We start from the raw sequence: 21,203 nt of genomic DNA on the forward strand, positions 1-21,203 counted from the left end.
TATGAATATTCACAGCCACATTTCTATTACACATTACTGAATGGGCCATGTCCTTCTGTCGCTGTATCCTTTTGCCCTCCTTGCAGCATTAAAGGTCATTTTTAAAAATATTTTTCTCCCAAATTGGGTTTTATAAATATGCATAAACCCAACCATACAGGCCTCAAGGAACACAAGTGGCCCCTCTGCAAGAACTGTGAATATCATAAAATCCCAGACCAACTGGGGTGTTGGAATAGATTCAGTTCCAAAACCCAGTTCCACCTGTTCCAAAGGCAAATACCATTGTTTGATTTGAACCAAAAATACTCTGATTTCCTCATTGTGAAGGCAACAGGAGCACAACCAAGCCTACGAAACTTGCCAATACCCCAGGCCTGCATTCACACAAAGTTTACAGAACCACAGAAAACTTGAGATTGGAAGGGACATTTAAAGATCATCTGGTGCAAGCCCCTGGCATGGGTAGGGACACCTTCCATTATTCCAGGCTGATCAGAGCTCCATCCAACCTGTCCTTGGACACATCCACAGGTGGGGCATCCACAGCCTCCCTGCACAACTAGTTGTGGTACCTTTACCATGCTCACAGCAAAGAACATCCTCCTAATACCTAATCTAAACCTACACTCTTGCTTTGAAACCATGCTTCCTTGTGTCACTACATGCTCTTGTAAAAAATCCATCTCCATCTTTTCTTGCACACTCTCTTCAGGAAACAGAAGGCTAGAGTTAAGTCACCTGGAAGCCTTATCTTCTGCAGGCTGAACAATCCCAATTCTCTCAGCCTTTCCTCATAGGAATGGTGCTCCATCTCTCTAATCATCTTGGTGGCCTCCTCTGGATTCACTCTAACAGGTCCATGTCCCACCTATGCTGAGGACCCCAGAGCTGGATGGAGCACTGCAGGTGGGGTCTCACCAGAGCAGAGCTGGAAGGGACATCTGGAGATGATCCAGTCCAACCCCGCTGCCAAGACAGGGTCACCTGGAGCAGGTGACACAGGAACATATCCACGTGGCTTGTGAATGTCTCCAGAGAGGGAGACTCCACAACACCCCTGAGAAGCCTGTCACAGTGCTCTGCCACTCTCAACAAAAAGTTTTTCCTCGTGTTGAGGTGGAACTTCTTGGTCATTGCTCCTGGTCTTGTCACTGGGCACTACTGAAAAGAGTCTGGCACCAGCTTCTTGGCACCCACCTTTGAGATATTAGTATGCATTCATGAAATCTCCTCCCAGTCTCCTCCAGACTGCACAGGCACAACTCCCGCAGTCTCTCCTCACGGGAGAGATGCTCCAGAGACCTCCTCATCTCTGTGGCTCCGTTGGACCCTCTGCAGTGGCTCCTTGTCTCCCTTGAACCGAGGCGCCCGGAACTCAGCACAGCACTCCAGTTTGCCCCGCTGGAGCCCAGAACACCGTCCGCCGTCCGGCCCCGTTGGGCACTGCAGGAGCCCCGGAGGGCCCCCGCTGCGGGCGCCGCCCCCGGGGCTGGGGCGGGTCCGGGGGCGGTGGCGGCGGTGGGGGCAGCGCGGCCATGGCCATGGCGGCCCTGGCGGGGGCGCGGACCGTGCGCTGCGCTCTGTGCCGGGACGGCCCCAGGCGCTGGTACCGCACCGAGCGCGGCGTCTACGGCTACAAACCGCGGAAGGCGGCGGGCGGGCGGGCGGAGGAGCAGCGCGGCGCCGGCGGAGCAGGTCGGACACCCCGGCACAGGGGGCGCGGCGGGGGCTGCCCCGGAGCGGGGCCCGGGCACGGAGCGGGCGCTCTGAGGTGTTGCGGGTGTTGTTCCCGGCGGGACAGAGCGCGGAGCAGACCCGCTCCGAGAGCTCTTGGCTGTAGTTTCTGCAAACTTGGGGTGCCTGGCTCCGCTCCAAGGGCTGAAGCGGTTGTGAGGGCACCGACTGCTGAATTTTCCTCAGTGATGGGCTCTCGGAGAGTTCTGCTGCTCATGCGGGTATCTCTGCCAGGCGATTTTCCTTTTGTATCATGGTGCTTGAACTGAGAGCCGAACTGAGAGTGGTGAGGCAGTGAACAGGTTGTCCAGGGAGGTTGTGGATGCCCCCACCCTGACGGTGTTCAAAGCCAGATGGGAGTAAACTTTGAGCAGCTTTGGTTTAGTGGGAGGTGTCCCTGCCCACGGTAGGGAGGTTGGGACGGGATGCTCTATAAGGTCCCTTTAAATCCCTTAACATTCTAGGATTCCATGATTAAGTACAGGTAACTCTCCTGTAGCAATCCTGTGTTGCTTTTAGCTCCGTTTTGCAGGGTTGAAATGTGATTCCAAGCAGAAAACTTCTAGGTAGGAGTGTGGTCCTTGCATTAACTTTACTCTGGCGACTCTGGTAGGAATGAAACACTTTGCCCAGAAGCCGGAGCGAAACCAGCTTGTAGCTCCTGGACACCGAGGCCAGTCACAAAGTAGCCTCCTTGTTAATGATTAACATATTTTTATGTAACATTTTAAAAATTGATTTTAAAGGCCTCCTTGCTGAGAGCATTGTGGGCAGTGTTAGCCTTTTGTCTGAGTTATGTCCCTCTGTTGTAGAACCCAGTAGAGTAAACGCCCTCTTTTGAATGGGCTGTGTGATTGTAATGGCTGGAGCAGTGTTGGCAATAGAAATACAAGTGTCAGAGAAATAACCTTGTGATATGGTCTGAGAATTGCATTGTTTTGGAACACAAAAGCCTTCAGACCTGACTACTGCCAGTGCTGCATTTTTACCAGGATGAAAAACCCCTCTACATTAGGAATGCTTTATGAGCTGGTTCATGCCATTAATTTGTAGCAGGTTGTGCTTGCAGTATATCTTATTGTTTGCAGTTTATGAGCCTGGTCTGTGGCTGTGCTCAGTGACAGTAACATGTGTGTGACCTCTCAGCTGGTCAAATTCTGCTCGTGGATAATTTTTACCACATTTGGCTCAGCACATGCTTTTGGCACCTGCAGACAGACTTTGGGTGTTTTTGAAGTCATGGGACCTGAATTATTTGTAAGACCCAATCCTCCTGTCATTCCACCAAGGAACAAGGAAGTGGTAGGATTGAGTTGGTTTAGGAAATAAGATTATACACTGGTAATGTGCTGATCTTGACTTGGATGTACCTGTTTGTAGTGGTTTTGGTTTGCCACTGTTGTAAAGAGATTCAAAGCAAAATGAAGTAGCTTTGCATATATTTACAGGAGCCTAACCTATGAAGGGAACTGTGGGGGAAATCTAGAGTGTAGTTGCTTGAAAATTGGGTGGGTGGAGCAGATTTAGCGGTTTGCTGATGGGAGCTGTTGTGGCGTAAAAAGGTAGAAACAACTGCATAGAAAAGCTCCCTTTTCAGCCAGAACCTTGATGGTTGCCAGCAGACAGAAAATTACTGTGTTGATACTGTAAATGGATTTAATCTAAGCATGTATGTGATACTGTTCTGCTTTCTTTTTTGTTTTAGTTGACCATGGTCTTGCTCGTTTAATAACTGCCTATGCTGAACATGGCCACAAAGCAGCCAAAATAAATCCTCTGTTTGCCGGCCGAGCTGTTATGAACATGGTACCTGAAATCCAACAGCTGGCTGAAGTTCTTCAGGGTCCTCTCGTTACTACAGGTGAGTCCACAGCCTTATCACAGTAAATTCTGTTCATGGGTGATTTATTGAAAGGCTGTGGCCTCTGTGTAAGAGTCAGATACTGAGTGGTGGCTCAATCAGTGATAAAAACTGTCAGACAGAAAATTGTCGACTTCACCATGCATATGTCTGTTGCAGAAATCACAGTGCAGTGAGAGGCTGCCTTTTAGCATCTTCAGAAGCTATGAAAATTTGTACTTGTTCTTACTGTGGTTAAACATTAATTTCTTGTGTTACTGTAACATTCTATGATTTACCATAATACTTAACACCGTAGTGAGGGTTTGAAAGTACAGGGGCAGAAGTCAAGAATTGTCTTTTCTTGGCTCTCTTAGAGCCTTGCTGTGGCCTTAAACAAAGGAAGGGGGGGTCTCTCTCACTGCTTTGTCTTCTCCAGAACAGGCCTTAGTGCTTCCCTCTCCTCCCCCAAAGTGACTAATAACATTTGTTTCCCACCAGGACTCATAAACATGGGAAAAGAGGAAGCTTCTGTAGAGGATGTGATGGCTTATCTTGACCATATATACTGCGGGCATATTTCCATAGAAACAAGCCAGCTTCCAACTTTGGAGGAGAGAGAATGGTTTGCTAAAAGGTTTGAAGAGCTAAAGCAAGAAGCATTTACACCTGAAGAGAAAAAGCACTTGTGCAAACTGATGCTGGAGTCCCAGGTACTTTGTTCCCTGTTACTGGATTGTAATAGCCATGGAGTCTGTCATGGATCCTTTACTATTCTGGACATGATTCATGCAGAAAAAGAACAATCACTGTCCTGAAAAGCTTTGACAGTGTGCAGGAGCAAGATTTTCCTGAAGCAGTGCAATGCAGGAAATCTCATTGGAGTTTGTTGCTGAATTTACTTAGGAGCCATTACTGAAATAATGATGCTGTAAACCCATGAATAATCAGTCTTCAAAAGTGAGGTACTCTTAGATTAGTGATCTGACAGCTCATATTAAATGTAACTGATGGGAGCACAGTGTTGAGCAGAGCTCTGTGAGATCTTGTGCTCTAGCTTAGCTGTTCTGTGTTTTCCTCTCACCCTCATGCTGATCTGTTTGACTGTCCTTAAAGTATGCTGTCCCTCAGGGTTTTGGAAGAACAAACCAGAGTTGGACTGAGATGTTACCATATAGCACTGGCAGATATGGTGCTTTTCAGCAAGGAACCTTTGTTCAAATGCCTTCTATAAGGAAGTAAAATACTTATGCACTTTTGAAATGTATAGAGAAAATTTATTCCAATATTTTTGTATTGTGAAAAGTTTTAATTCTTTTCCCCTTTTCTTCCCATGTTATCCAGAAGGATTGAAAGGTAGAAGAGCAGAATCTGTGAAGGTTGGAAAGGTAGAAGAGCAGGATCTGTGAAAGTGTCCCTGTTTCCAGTTTTCCAAGTGGAAGGAGTGTTAAATGTAATATTTACCAATGGCTAAAAGGAAGTATATGGCCCACTTTTTATTTTTTGTCTCCTCTTTGGCAGTTAGAGGAATTTGATGGTGACAAAGGAAGTTGATATTGAGACCCTGATGTGCTCTACTTTAATTTCAGTGTGACCAGAACTATACTAAGTGTATAGAATTTAACCCTGACAGAAAAAAACTGCTTTTATATGTGATAAGTTTTGTGTACATTATTCCTTAGAACTGAATATTGCTCAACCAGCAGTTAGGTCAGATCTTTGGGTGTGGCTTAGTCTTCCCTTCTCAGTTACAGACTTCATTTAGTTCCTGTCTTCAGTTGCAAAAACGAAAGAAATTTCCAGTGCTTCCAAAACTTGATTACTTACTAGAGCTTTCTAGGAGGAAGTGAATGGAGTGAAATGAGAAGAAAATGAAGTAAATACAGTTTCATTTATGTTTCTTCTCTCAAGCATTCTACTTATGTAATAAGGACTGTGCCTAATGTAAATCAAAATGAAACTCTGCTTTGCTAGCACTTTGTATCTCAAGATCATTATGGCTTGTACTGTAAAAGAACACCATCCTTAAATTTCCACCTAAAACAGGTAAACTACCAAGGAATTTGTAAATTAGTCTGGTGTTACAGTTCTTGAAGCACATTCCATGTGAGACAGAAAGTTTGGTCCTCAATGCAACAGTTTTCTGCTTAGGAGGAGATAAGAGCTGATTTTTTATAGTCCTCATAGATTTTGGTCTCAGACTGTGTGGGTGGAGATTAGGCTGAGACTTTCCAGGGGTATGTTTAGATTTGTATGCCTCAAGGGTATAAACATAACTTATATTTCAATTTTATAAACAGAAGGCTGCTTCTTAAAATAACCTAATCCTGAAGCTGTCCTGTTTTTAACAGGAGTTTGATCACTTCTTGGCCACCAAGTTTGCCACAGTGAAGCGATATGGTGGCGAGGGAGCAGAGAGCATGATGGGCTTCTTCCATGAGCTGTTCAAGATGTGTGCGTACAGCGGGGTCACGGATATCATCATTGGAATGCCTCATCGGGGAAGGCTTAATCTGCTCTCTGGCTTGCTTCAGCTTCCTCCTGAGGTAAGAGATTTGTCATCTCATGGGCAGTTGCCTGGTTTATTTGCAGTAAAATAAACCCCTAAAAGTTTGCCATGTTGGAAATGCTGGAGCAATAAAGTGTTGCCTGTGTGAGTGTTCTCCTTTCCTATCAACACTTCAGTGAACTGTCTGCAGGAGACTGTTAAAAGAACTCTAATGAAGGGTTTTATGTGCTGTTACATAGAAGCATCCTTGCAATTTCAGGTGTGGGAGAGTGTTTTTCTTTCAACATGTCAGTGAATCAGAAAAGGGCTTTAACAGAATCTGTCTCCACGCAGCTCATGTTCCGCAAGATGCGTGGTTTGAGTGAGTTTCCAGAGAATTCAGCAGCCATTGGGGACGTTCTCTCCCACCTGACATCTTCTGTAGATCTGGACTTTGGCTCCCACAGACCTGTGCATGTCACCTTGCTCCCCAACCCCTCACACTTGGAAGCCGTCAACCCAGTGGCTGTGGGCAAGACACGAGCCAGGCAACAGACTCTGCTTGATGGTGATTACTCCCCAGAGAGTTCTGCACAGCCTGGGGACAAAGTTATTTGCCTGCAGGTATTTTGCTCGTATATTTATATAATTTATAATATAAATCTATATTTTTTCACATATAATTTATATTTGTAAGGCTCGCTGGACTAGAGTGTGAACAGGAGTGTACATAGAAATACCAAACAAAAGTTTGAGTTAATGTATGATGCCAAGAACTATGACCTTCTTTATGGGGAAAGGGGAAGTCAGGGAAGATTTCCACATGGCATTTGTGATGATGCTGGCATTTAAATAATTGCACTTCTAAGATTTCTGAATAGCTGATTCTGATACTTCCCTTTATTTTAATTATATTCTGCATTGAGGGCCATGTGTGCCTTTCCTCACTTTTGCATTTAAACTGCCACTGGAAGCCTTCTTTCAAATTAATGGGTTTGGAGAAGAGCTGTCAACAAAGCTGCAAAATGTTCAGGAGGATTTAGAATTTTGTCATTTTGTCATGATACTGCTGAAGACTCTGCTGGAATTAGTTTTTACTTCTTGAACTGACTTGTATAGCTCTAGAAGCAATCCTTAATAGTTCCTTGATAAATTTTCTTCTCTTGCATTGACTTTAACTTGGAAAAACAAGTGAGTTGAACTCCTAACATTTTAAAGCCAGGGGTAAAAACAAGTTGGGCAGAAGTGTTCTGTAAAGTATAACAAACATATAGGAAATTACATGTAGGAGGGAAAATGTATTTCAGTTAAAAAATGTTTTGCTTTCTTCTGGAAGGGTGTGGATATTGTGAAAAAGCAGACATGAGAATACAAAAAGCTTCAACAACTGGGCAAGTTGGGGTTCTTAGTTTTTTAAAAGAAAAGTCTTCAGAGCTTGCAAGTGCAGCCAACTTTTGCTGCCCAGTGTGTCTCCACTTTTCAGTGCAGTTATGTCTTAGCTTGAGAAGATACTATTGTTTCTTTCTCATGATGGTAAATCTTCACCATACAGTAATGAAAGTACTACAACTCTTTAAATAAAGATTCTTCAAGTTAAACGGACTCTTCCCATCCAAGAAAATTTTCACTTCTTAGGGTTTGTGGGGGTAAGTGGCGGGGAGGATTGCATAGCAGAGAAGAGAAACACTTGATTCTGTGCTAAACACCTCTATGTTAGTAAACTGATTCAAAGTATTCCTAAACGGAAGAAAATGAGTCATGTAACCTGGCTGTCCTTATTTGTGATTGTGTCTTTAAGAGGTACACAAGTGAGACTGAAAACAGGCAAATTTTTAGTTGTAATGGTTAACTGCTCTCATTCAGCTAATTGAGAAGAAAGAAATGAAAGCAGGCACTTTGTGTTTCAGAATCTTGGTTTTGGGAGTTTGTCTTTGAACTTTCTATTTTTACAGTGCTTTCTCTTGAGAAATGTAAGTGTAGACACACTGAACTCCGAACTGAGGTTTATTTTAGTTATTTTTTCTCTTCTTCCACAAGCCTCAGTACCAGAGCTTGAAGGGAGAATGAGTAAAGATCAGTTAAAGTGCCGTTGTCAGTGGTGAGCTTCATTGTCCAGGGTCTGAAGGTCTTCTTTTCTGGAATTTCAGTGTACTCAGAATTTATAAGGTTTATAAAACTCTTCTTGGTTAACTACCATGGACATCTCTGCAGTATTTAATTGTCCATCTCTGCTGGAGAGTGGTTTATTTTTCACCTTCTCACATACCTTGACTCCACTTCCTGGACATCAGGCAACTACTGATATTTATGATTTGAAATGAAATCTGAGAGTAAGATCTCCCAGAAATAAATTCCACTCTTAGGGTCATTGGTGAATTAAACTTGATGATGACCTTGCTTTTAGCTTTTTGTTAATGCATCCCAGAGAAAAAGGTGCCCTAGCAAAAACTGTCTCTGTCTTTTTGGTAGAATGAGTAAAATCCTTCCTGCACCACAGGACTTGAGTCCTCTGGGGTTTGAGATGCATATGAACAGTCTTGTGTAGTTGGATAGTCACACTGTCTTTAGGCTTTCATGCTTTGGGCTGTGCTAACGGCCGTAAAGTTTTCTCAGATGTTTTAGGGTCTTCACTCAAATGCTATCACCGAGATATGTAGCCTTCTTAGGCAGCAAAAGAAACCAGGAGGGAAAAGTGAAAACCCAGCACTTCAGGAACAAGTGTAGCATGGTGAGGGATAGAGTGGGCATGCTGGCTTGTCTCTCTTGCAGTAGTTAACTTTGTTTTGCTGTGGTGCCTCTTAAAGATCTGTATTAGAATGGTATAAAACCCAGTGCTGTTGTTTCACTAGTTGACTGCACCTCTGTTATCTTGGTATACTTGCAGAAGTCTCTTAAGGCTTGAGACCACTATTCCATAGCTAGAAAGTAGAGCTGTCATCTGGTTTCAATAAGGAACTACAGCAATCTCTGTAGTGACTTTGATCTGCAAATGATCAAGTCTGGATTCTGAGGATGCTGTGGTCATATTCATCAATGGAGAACTGTCTCCAATTTCAAAACATTGAAATGTTAGATGATATTCACTCCAGTACCTCTAGCCTTTCTTGAAAACCTGGGTTGGATATCACAGTGTTCTCTCTTCCCCTTCCCATCTATTTTTTTTTTACTGGCAACATTTATTTGCTATTGCTATTCTGAAATGTAACTAAGAATTTAGGTTTTATTTCCTTCTGAAAGTTTTTCTTTGTTTTTGAGTACTTCCATTCAGTTCATTTTCCACTTGTTTTTTTGTTCTTATCTGTTTGATAAGGTGGAAATGGGCACAAGTCCCAGTTCACCTGCATTCAGCTTCAGCAGAGGTGTAGTGAATGCTGTGCTGAGTGGCCCCCTTTGTTCAGGGGTCAGTGGCTTGCCTCTGACTGCTGCAGCTTTGCCATAGCCAGGAAACTTGCAGTCACCTGGATGCTGATGGATCAGTTTTAAGAGATTATAGGTCAGTTCTAGGTAGGGATTACATCAGGCCTTCATGTACATACATTGGCTGATAAGACCTTGTGTTAGTGGTAAGGCTACATAAACTCTCAAGTCATGGAAACAGTATTCTGAGAGGGATTGAGAAGTGGGTCCGGCTGGAGCTCTATCTGCTCCATGTACCCAATTTAGAAGGTCTTACTTAATGAGTTATGGTTTTGATTTTGCTGTTCCTCCAATGTTTCCTAATGAGAGGCTTTTCCATCTTCTTCCCTGATGTAGGTCCACGGCGATGCTGCTTTCTCTGGGCAAGGGATTGTTCCTGAAACACTGACCCTCTCTAATCTACCACATTTCAGAGTTGGAGGGAGCATCCATTTGATTGTTAATAACCAGCTGGGCTATACCACTCCTCCAGAGCGAGGAAGGTCATCTCTGTACTGCAGTGACATTGGTAGGTAGGATTGAATCACAAGGAAAATTGCCTGTTGTGTCAGAAAGGATTTTTAACTCCAGTGTAAGCTGTGCAATGGACTTTTTATAGCAACTGCCTGTCAGCTCTAGGGAGACATTATTATAACTCCAGTTTCATGGTAGAGTTGGAATTTAAATTATTATTATTATTATTCCCTCCTACTAGCAACAATTCAGATGCTAAAAATATGCCCTCCCCTATCTGGTTTATGGCAAAGACTAAACATCAAGGGAAAATCTTGTCATATTTTAACAGGATGTGATAAAATAATTGCAAGATTTCTGTGAAGTCTTTATGACTCAGTTTCTGTCATATTATTGACAGTTTTAAAAAGGTATTGCAATAAAGTATATAACATTTTTATTTTAAATATATCTTGTTAAATTTCATGAAAATCATCCCAGTGTGTTTTCTGAGCAAGATTTTTAGTCAGATACTCCTCCATTTTTGCTGTTTGTTTGTTTTCACATGAGCCTGTTGAGCTTTCAGTTTAAGGCTGAAGCTCAAGACCTTTCTATGCCTGAACTAGAAGCTTAGTTTTGGACTGATCTTTCTTAGTGATAAACAGATATATTATCAGTAAGGTCAGAGACATAGCAGTTAGTTATTTTGGATATGTCTCCTATAAGTGAAAATATACTTTTGTATGCTTTTGACCTAACATCAAGCATTTGTCTTATGCTTTCATCAAACCAATCAAGTAGATTCATTAAATCTGCTAAGGTAGATAGAAAATGTTATTACTGTTTTCCCTGGGCTAGTTTTGTGTTATGGATTGTTTTTGTTTGGGTTTGTTTTTTTGCCTGCATCCTTAAGTTCTCCTTTCTTCTTACCTGTCGGTAGGAGGGGCTGTTACGTAGCTGAGCTTTAGAATTTTGCTAGGGAGGGAAACTTGACACAAGCCAGGAATGGCTGAAGTATCTTAGTTTCCCAGAATTTGGACAGATAAAGTACAAAGGGAGCACTGTTGCTTGCAGCCAAATTGTCATACAGGAATGGGTGTTAAGATATTGAAATTTTACAGTGTTCTCTGTAATGAAGAGATTTTTCTGCCTGGAGGAGCAGGGGACAGAATGATACTCCTTTCTAATACGGGAGAAAGTTGCTTTTGGCCTGTATGAATTCATAGGAGTGATAGCTTAGGATAAAAAGGAAATAACACTCAATTTCTTTTTGAAAGAGAAGCAATCAAGTAGTTCTCTCCCAGTTCCTGTACACTACCAGATTAATACGATGCAGGAACTGTGTATAAAAAGTCCTCTGGGTACAAAGTGCTTGTAAAGAAGTAGTGCTCACACTGACAAATACTAAGGGTTGGGCTAATTGCAAGTTGTTTCAGGCAAGATTCCTCTCCTTACCCCAGCTCTCATCACAAAGAACATAATTTTTTGATTTGTTTTTATTATACTTATTTCACATGGATTGTCTGTAGTTTCAGCAGAGCAGGTGTATGTCTTTAGAAAGGGTTGGGTGTGATTGCTGTTGTGTTTTGAATGCCTGGGCAGGTAAAATCATTGGATGTGCAGTTATCCACGTGAACGGCGATGATCCTGAGGAAGTTGTCCGTGCCACTCGACTGGCTGTGGAGTACCAGCGCCAGTTCCGCAGGGATGTCATCGTGGACTTGCTGTGCTACAGGCAGTGGGGCCACAATGAGCTTGATGAGCCCTTCTTCACCAACCCCAGCATGTACAAAATCATCAGGTAAGGAGTGCACCCCCAAAATATGTCTGCACCACCTGAAGTCTTGCTGCGGCAACAGAAGTTTCTGTGTGAGATCCTTTGACATATCCACAGGTCTTTATGTAAGGTGCAGCTACACTGTCAGCAGCCCTTGACTACAGTGTGGGTCTGATAATAAGATGTTAATGAGCAATCGTTACTGTTGGCTTTTGAATGTGTGGCTTGGTGTTTTTTGGAGAACAATCTTGGATGTAGCTCTTGGATTTCAAATTCATGACCACTGGTAATCAGAGGGCAAAGTTGCCTTCTGTGTGCCAAGGGGAAGCGTGCACGATGTGGGAGAATGGGCAGGAAGCCAGTGTGATGTTTGTCCTGTCTGCCTGGTCCTGCTGTTTCCAGTGGGGACTCATCTTTATAAGCATTTAAATGTATTCTGATTCCATCCTCATCCTCGAAGGAAAACACATAAAATTCACTTGCTAGTGAGTTCTGGTATTTTAGGTGAAGCATTTATGGAATGGTTGCCTTGATTCTCTCAAATGCAGAAATTCTACTGTGAATTTCTCTGAAGAAAATATGTAGCACAGAGGGGGTTTTGACTTATTTTAATCTGTAACTGCCAACTACAGCACTTTTTATTTTACTTTTTTAATAAAGGACTATAAAACACACCGCTAAGAGAACTATTACCTTTCTGAAAAAGCCGGGAAAGTGAACTTCATGCAAATAAGTGTAATGCACTAGGACACCATTTATGAGTTTTCCATGATACTTGACTGTAGTAAGGTGGTATTTCCTTGTTCTCCTGTGACACTGTTTTTAGATTTAAATCTCTGTGGTTTGATTCCCTCCCTGGCAGATCCCGTAAGAGCATCCCGGACACGTACGCAGAGCACCTCATGGCTGCTGGGCTCATGACCGAGGCTGAGGTGTCTGAGATAAAGACCACGTGCTATTCTAAGCTGAATGATCACCTTGCCAACGTGACTTCGTACAGCCCACCTCCCACCAACCTGCAGGCTCACTGGGAAGGCTTCGTGGAGCCTTCTGCCCAAATCACCACCTGGGACACGGGGATGCCTGTGCCTCTTCTGCAGTTCATTGGAGTCAAGTCTGTGGAGGTGCCTGAAGAGCTCCAGATGCACAGCCATCTCCTGAAGACCTATGCACAGGTGAGCACAGCAGCATGATACTTCTGATCCCATGGCTCAAAGGTACAGCCTGTTACATGAAAAAGTATGAACACAGCAGGCTTGCCAGTTAGAGAATAGCATGGTATTCTCTAGGAAAAACAGTTTCAAGGCTGAGATGATGCCATTTTTCCTCCAGTTTTGAAGACTTCTTCCCCCAAATCTGACCATGTTTGTTATTTCAACAATATTTTATTGCAATGAAGAAAAAAGCTTATAGAAAATACAGTTTATAATTCTTACAAATAGAAAGAAGCTATTAGGATAACTTAATAACATTTGTATAGTTGGTAATTAGAATGGGTACTTTGTGAAGGAATTACTCAGGAACCTGGCAATAGTGTACACAGTTTCTAAAGCCAGTAATGAGTGTTTTATGATATATATATAAACACTAGACAACATGTGGCCAAGTTTGATAGTCAGGGTTTGATAACTCCTAAGTTGGTGTTTGGTTTGGATCAGTTTGGGTTTTGTGAATATTTCCCTTTGATGGATGATGAGTGTGTGCAGGTGTCTGCTTGGCAGCCAGAGAGAGGCTGTGAGTTGAGTATATCAAAAGACTGATGTTTCTGTCTTCCCAGCCCGAGGCAAGAACTCCACAGCTCAGTTTGATCATTACCCTGCAGTTCTGCAGGCCAGAACAGGGAAGAGTTCTGGAGACTGAAATACTTACACCTGGTATCTTTTATCACTGCTAACCAGACAGATCAGAAGTCTACGCTCTGTGCTGTGCTAAAGTTTTCAGTATTTTCAGATGAGGATTAATTCATCAGTCCACAGTTTGTTGACTGGGGGGTGAACACATGGATCACCTACGGTTCTGTGGTCCTCAGGCAACCTTCTTCAGGATGTGCTGAAATTAGACTCTGTATTCTGATCCAGCCTAAGCTGGCTGCAGGAATATAGCATTTCTCTCCATAGTCTGTTGGTTTTTTCCTAGCTTCTAATATTAGTCTGTGCCACCAAAAGAGCTACAGATGGAAAAAGATGAAATAGTAATTTTTTCTTGTTCTTTATTTGCCTAGTCAAGAGTTCAAAAAATGGAGGAAGGGAAAAAGCTGGACTGGGCAACAGCTGAAACGTTAGCATTTGGTTCTCTGCTGAGCCAAGGTAAGAGGCAACTAAACAGAAGACAGTAAAATTTTTGCTTTAATGTCAATAAAGGAAATCATTAGATATCTTAGGTGTTTCTAAGTAAAAAGATTGCTATGATGTATAAATTTGACAATTTGCATGGTCTAAGAGAAGATAAATATGAGTCCTATGTGTCACTAATATTTGTAGACTGAGTCTTAAATATCTTCAAAGAACTGTAGCTGCCTCTCACTCCCCAAAAACATTTGTGCATAGAGCTGAGCACGAGCAGTGCAGCTGACATCAGTAGCTCCCAAGTACTTTGCATGCTTTATGCTATTATTTCTTCTCCCTCCTCCCTAGCCTGAATTCAAATCTCCATTTACATATGATACAGAATGCACATTTTTTTGCAGTTTGCTTCAGCAAATTGAACCATTTTACCCAAAATAATGTCAAAGCATCTGTGAGCTTGAGAGCTGGAGCTGTTGCTGGTTAAGAATTGCATCTCAGATTTGATGTTGCTGATAAGGGGAAATCCAAAAAGAGATACAACAAGAGAGAGAATTATTTCCTGCATGTTCTCTTTTTACATGACTTGCTGATCTGGTGTTGTGTTCATTGCTTGGCAAGGGTTTAATATCAGACTAAGTGGACAAGATGTTGGCAGAGGAACCTTTAGCCAACGACACGCGATGTTGGTTTGCCAAGAGACAGATGACACCTACATTCCTCTGAATCACATGTCTCCAGACCAGAAGGGTTTCTTAGAGGTAAGTTCTGTGGCCCACAAGACCACCTTCTTCAAATTGTGCTAAAACAACGCATTTTTTAAAGTTGCTAAGACATATGTAGGCATAGTGTATGTTCTGGCAAACCCCAGATACAGGGATATAAAAACTGTCAGGGCATCCCTATTATTTTTTGTTACAAATTACAACTTTAACAAGGGGGGTTGCTTTTCCTTGAGGGATTAAATATTATTCTTTTCCCCTTCAGTGCCTTCATTCAAAAGCAAAAAATCAGTGCCTATCAATTGCCTTTAGAAGTGTGTGTCCTCAGCACTGATTGCCTGGTTCCAACACTTCTTAACCCTTGGTTGTCTTCTTCCTCATCCACCCCTCCCAACAATTTCCTTTTGTTAGGTGAGTAACAGTCCCTTGTCTGAAGAAGCTGTGCTTGGTTTTGAATATGGAATGAGTATTGAGAGCCCTAAGTTACTGCCAATTTGGGAAGCTCAGTTTGGAGACTTCTTCAATGGAGCCCAGATAATATTTGACACTTTCATCTCTGGAGGTGAGTATACAAGGAACTAATACATTTAAGAATTAATCATTTGTATTATGCACATTTTTCGAAAATCCTTCCTCTTTCAAGTAAAAAGGCAGCATGTTGTGCAGAGAATTCTGTTTTCTCTAGGAGTTCTGTGAGCTTGCCTGTGAGGTCCTGACTTCCGTGCAGCTTTTCTCTGAAGACAGTACATCTAAAATAAAAGACTCCTTGGCAGAGTACACTCATTTAAAAAGGACAATTAATTATACTAATGGGCTTTCTTCCTCCATATGTCTTTTAGTGTGTGTATGTATGGTTGATAGCTTTATAGGCTGTACCTTTCCTTCTTAAAGCATCTGAAAAATTCCAGAAGCAATAGAGAAGGAAAATAGTGATTATTTAAAAGAAACAGACAAAAAACCCCACAACACCTCACTAAGTTTGTCTCTAACGTGTTTTCTGAGTGCTCAGATACAAAACCTCTGTAGTCATAGATAGAAATTCAGAGGCCCTCTTATTCCACCCACATGTATTTGAAGCTGGGATGAATTACCTTCTGGATTTGACTGTAAGCTCTTGTATAGTGCAGGAGGTTTGACAGAGCTCAGGGGAACGAGCACTGCTGATTTTGCCGGGACTGGCTCTCAGGATAATGCTGGGATCACACCTGCAAAGATGAAGTTTTAAAGTTTCACTGTGTCATGTGCTCCATGTGGAGACTTAAGTCTTCTGGGAGCCCAGAGGTACCTGATGATTTCAGAAACTTCAGATCACTGTTATTTCACTGTAATGGACCTCAGGGCAAGATGCCAGCAGCATGTTTCAGGCTTGTATTTGACAATGTGGAAATTGGCTATTCTTTTTCCTGAGTAGTTTGTGCAAAGTAATGTGTTCTGTGGCTTTATGTTCATCCTTTCCTTCCTTCTCATTCTGTGTTTCTAGGTGAGGCTAAATGGCTTCTGCAGAGTGGGATAGTAATTCTTCTTCCCCATGGCTATGATGGTGCAGGCCCTGAGCATTCGTCCTGCCGGATGGAACGGTTTTTGCAGGTACCCAGCACACCTCTCAGGGCCACACATCCCCAGCACAGCAGTGGCACTGGCAGTCAGTCCTCTGGGAGCTGTGCTGCAATGTGTTCAGAGGAGGCAAAAACAATCTTACCATTTAAATGCTAAACCCATTTCTTCTCTGAAGTTGTTTCTCTCTCGAATTGGAATATTTATTAATCTGTTCCTGTACAGGTCACTGTGCCTGGATTCTTTCTCGCATATTGGTCTCACTGCTTGCTTTTGACAAGGTATTGATGTGTTCCCCCTGCACAGATGTGTGACAGCTCAGAAGAGGGAGTTGATGGTGACCAGGTCAACATGTCAGTTGTGCATCCCACCACCCCAGCACAGTATTTCCATTTACTCCGGCGGCAGATGGTCCGAAACTTCAGGAAACCTCTCATTGTTGCTTCTCCCAAAGTGTTACTCAGGCTCCCAGTAAGCTGAAAAATATTCTTCCTCTTTTTTTTTTTTTTTTAATCCTCTCTTGTGTTCTCTTCCCCTCTTTCCTCTGTGTTCTCTGATTGCTGTTTTGGGGTCAAATCAGTGGAATTTTGCCTATCTGGGGCCAAACAGGTTAGGATTAAAGCTGGGTGGAGGTGACCTAGAAGTAGGGTTCATTCCTGGCATGATGGTGTTCTTGGGAAGCTTATCATCCCACTTTTCACTGGGAATAGGTATATGATGGAGAGGGAGGACTATGTATTTTGTACTTACCAAAACCCTGTCTCAGTATTCTTTCTGACTCTGGCTTGAGGGAAAAGCGGCAAGATTTGGTAACTTCCACCTCTTCCCCCATATAGGCTGCTGTATCAAGTTTTGAAGAAATGGCCCCAGGGACAACATTCAAGCCTGTCATTGGTGACTCCTCAGTAGATCCTAAAAGGTAGCTCTGCTTTCTTAGAGGAGAAGCTCAAAAGAAATGTCCTGTCCCTTTCTCCTACCCAACAGCTAAAATTTGACGTGATGTGAAAGAAGTGACTTTGAGGGGAAAATGTTTTATGGTGGGTGACTGTGGTTAGTTTTACTTCCTCTCCTTTTCTTCAGGTAATTGTTGGTAGTTACCACATCTGTCTGCAAAACAGTGAAGTGTTTAGGCTGTCACCCCTTGGCCTCACAGGGAGTCTGTGACTGTAGTTACCAACCTGATGGGTCCTGTTCTGCACCATGTCCATTAGGTGACAGTCACTGGAGCAGCTGTGACATGAATCATAGAATCATAGATTTGTTTAGGTTGGAAAAGAGCCTTAAGGTCATCAAGTCCAGTCTTGGTCCATCACTACCAAGTCCACCACTAAACCATGTCCCAAGTGTCACATCTAGACATTTAAATACCTCCAGGGTGGTGACTCCACCACTGCCCAGGGAGGCCTGTTCAAGTGCTTGATCCTTTCAGTGTAGAAATTTTTCCAAACATCCAATCTAAACTTCCTCTGATGCAACTTGAAGCTATTTCCTCTGGTTCTGTTGTGTGTTACCTGAGAGAAGAGATGAACTCCCACCTGGTTACAACCTGTCAGGGAGTTGTAGAGAGTGAAAAGGCACCTGCCGAGCCTCCTTTTCCCCAAGCTGAGCCCCCCAGCTCCCTCAGCTGGTTCTCACAGAATTTGTTCTCCAGACCCTTGACCAGCTCAGTTCCCGTCTCTGGACACACTCCAGCACCTCGATGTCTTTCTTGTCATGAGTGGCCCAAAACTGAATCCAGAATTTTTGTTCTGGGGCTGGAACGCCTGAGCTGATGAGGTGGGGCAATAATAAAGTGTGTGTACATCTCTCTCCCTTCAGATATTACAGTGAATCCTGTTCACAATGACCAATTCAGCCTTAATTTTTTTCCCCTTATCTGCTCCTTGCCTCAAATCTGAGCCTCCTTCCTCTTCACTTCCTGACTCCCAATCAAAAGGCTGGAAGTACCTTGGCATCTTGGGTTTTTTAGATGGCTGGTGAGGCACAAAGGGTATAGTTTATCTCATTGCATTTTCCAGTAAGATTCGGCAGCCAAGACCTCTGTGATTGCAGGAGGGTGTAGTGTCTCTCCAGCAGGCAGTCCTGCTTTGGCATGGCAGAGAATTGTCCTCTGGAGGGACTTCTCTCTCTCTGGTTTATTTTCTACGGAAAGTGCAGAGATGAATAGCTTTGACTGGGTGTTCAATTTTTAATAGTCATAGCTAAGAGAGATCAATCCCATTCTAAGGTAACTTTCCCAGAATTACTGAAGAAACAGGACCTCTGGCATACTTGCCCAAAGGTTAGTTTGCCTACTGTTGGAGGGGAGGGAAGGCAAAGAAGAGAAAAGATGGTCTAGGCAAGCAATTTAGCTTTAAGAAGTTGTCTTTGAAGTTTGACTGTTTTTTTTTTTTTTTGGTTGGAAGTGTGAAGCTGTTCTGCATCAAGTTTCTGTAAAACACTAAACTTGGAAACATTCTTTTTTTTTTTAGTGTCACCCAAGTGGTGCTGTGTTCTGGAAAGCATTACTATGCTCTGGTGAAGCAAAGAGAAACACTGGGAGAGAAGCAGCACAGCACAGCTATTCTGAGACTTGAAGAGCTTTGTCCTTTCCCCCTGGAAGCTCTACAGCAAGAGTTGAGCAAATACAGCCATGCAAAAGGTCAGCCAGGCTTCTACCTTTGTGTTTCTAGTCTCTTTGAGGTACTGAACTAAATCTGTTGCCTGCCTTTTAAGATGAAGAGCTGCAGTGGCTTTTTCATCTTTGTTCTCCCCCTCATACATCCAAGTGTTTCTGGAGTGGGATGTTTCAGAAATGTTTATCACTTGTGTTGAAAGAACTCTTTTCTCTGCTATTGTTAGCTTCCAAGAAGGAGCACTGAAAATCAGAACAAACCATTTGAGATATTTTTTGTATTGGTCTTCGCAGTCCCGTCCTTTTAGTAGCTTTTGAAAACAGCAGTAGAAAAGCAGAATATACCCACAGTTATACCTTAATGGGGGACATACTTCGGGTTTGAATTCAGTTCTGACCTGCAAGGGAATTGAGTCTGGCATGCCTTCATTTCAAAGGTAGTGCCACAACAAAAAAAATGGAGGTGCTACAAAAACAAAAAACTGTTTTTCTTTCTCTGCTGAAAAGTTAAATATGTCTGTTTGTTATGTACCCTTATTCTTCCTTTAGTCTTCATCTGGAGTCAGGAAGAACCACAGAACATGGGTCCATGGTCCTTTGTGTCTCCACGGTTTGAAAAGCAGCTGGGGCTTAAGGTAAGATGTCCCCAGGGTGTTTTAGTCTTTGAAATGAAGTTTGAAGTTCTCCTTGAATGCAAAATTCTATGGTGCTTACGACAAAAAACCTAATCCTGATGCCTAAACCAAATGTGTGTTCTAATTTCATCCACTTCTGCTCTTCATAGCACCATTGGTGAAGAGCAGGACTGGAACTTTATTTTACATGGTATTCAGTCAAAGTAGACAGGATAATGAAAGGATCCCAGGTAGGGGAGTAGGAGGAGAATGCCAAGGTGCCATTTGCTCTGGCAGATCATGCACTATAATGTCCTTGGAGCCATGGTCTTTGGGAGATGTGGGATAACTTCCTGCATTGCTTCCAGCTGGGACTGCCCAGTTATCTGACAGCAGAGATCACTGTGGCATCAGCACCTCGAGATGTGTTTCTGTCCTTCATTAATCATTTCCCCACAACTCAAATTTCAGCTCCGTCTTGTGAGCAGACCTCCTCTACCAGCCCCAGCAGTTGGCATTGGAACCCTCCACAACAAGCAGCAGGAAGATGTTCTGACCCACACATTTATCTAAGTTTTCAATGGATGGACTGCTCCTGATGTCAGTCATGTTTAGTGCCTTGTCCTGTGAAGAACAAAAGCCAGATCCTTAAGACTCCTAGTTCACCAAAATGGAAAGGAAAAAAAAAAAAAGTGGAATAAGTTTGGTAATGATGAAGCAATTTTTTCATGTTGGGGAACACCTGACAATGACAAGTGCCTGTTACTCCTGATACTTCTTGTCCTCTTGTAGAATTTTCTACTAGATGTCTTTAAAAATCCAGTCCAGGGGGCAGATTGCTGAGGTTGCTATGGAATACCTTGTATCTTGCTGCTTATTTGCACTTGACAGTTTCCTGGGATGGTGCATGTGTGGAAACAGGTTCTGTTTCTACAGAAGTGTTAGGACTGCTTGAGCAAATAAATGCTTCTCGATGCCTGGGAATGAGCCATTTCTATAGCAGAATGTTGTGGATTTTCTCTTTTTTCTTTTCTTGAGGGCCAGGATTGCAATCTGTTGTGGCTGTTGGTGCTCTTCTCAGTGCATAAGTTGTTAAAGCAGGATTCCCACTGGGGGGACCACACAGGATGGCTCCTGAAGGCTTCAGGCACCACTATTTTTCTCACCCAGAGGGTGAGAAATCCCAAAGGATGGTTCCAGCATAGCTGCCATCTGGAGAAAGGAAAGAAATCAGTCTTTATTGGGAAACAAAGGATAAAGGACCAAGACATTGAGGTTAAGTGGGAGAATAATGAAGCCAAATGGAAGAGAGGCATCCCAGGCTGACCCAGTGTTGCCTGCCCCACAGCAGCATCCCTGCCACCACAGGATTTCTCCCAGGATTTTTCCTTTCCTGGTTTCAGGGTGAAGTTGGCACTTCTTGCTCTTTTCAATTACCTGTGCAAGCAGTGCTGAAATGATCCAAACTCATGGAGAGGAAGAGACATTTCTGAAAAGAAACAAGTGGGGTTTAACCAGATCCAGCACTTGCAGATGGAAAGTCATGGCAGGTGAGAGAAAGCAGATCACAGGCAAGATCAAGTGCATTCACTTGGGGAAGACAGCTCCCAAAATCATCTCTGAAGCCTGCTTTAGAATATCATCCTAGTTAATTCACATATCCATTCATTCATTAACTCCATATGACCCAGGAGTTCCCTTTGTAACCTCTTTTCTGTGATGTTTC

The 21,203-nt window shown here is 43.0% G+C and overlaps 1 protein-coding gene across 1 annotated transcript; it reads left to right on the forward strand.

The window, feature by feature from the left end:
* The first annotated feature begins 1,538 nt into the window (after positions 1 to 1,538).
* DHTKD1 (dehydrogenase E1 and transketolase domain containing 1) lies at positions 1,539 to 20,482 on the forward strand. Its single transcript, XM_066182713.1, has 17 exons — positions 1,539 to 1,698; positions 3,443 to 3,598; positions 4,079 to 4,290; positions 5,929 to 6,123; positions 6,420 to 6,689; positions 9,819 to 9,990; positions 11,517 to 11,715; positions 12,554 to 12,866; positions 13,913 to 13,997; positions 14,595 to 14,734; positions 15,107 to 15,257; positions 16,176 to 16,282; positions 16,556 to 16,720; positions 17,086 to 17,168; positions 18,721 to 18,890; positions 19,413 to 19,498; positions 19,949 to 20,482. Exons 1-17 carry the CDS (start codon positions 1,539 to 1,541, stop codon positions 20,048 to 20,050), a joined length of 2,766 nt encoding a protein of 921 aa, XP_066038810.1. The 3' UTR covers positions 20,051 to 20,482.
* Positions 20,483 to 21,203: the final 721 nt, after the last annotated feature.

Source organism: Chamaea fasciata, unplaced genomic scaffold, assembly GCF_029207755.1.
Source record: "Chamaea fasciata isolate MVZ Bird 193981 ecotype frontalis unplaced genomic scaffold, bChaFas1.0.hap1 SCAF_5, whole genome shotgun sequence".
NCBI classification, from domain to species: domain Eukaryota; kingdom Metazoa; phylum Chordata; class Aves; order Passeriformes; family Sylviidae; genus Chamaea; species Chamaea fasciata.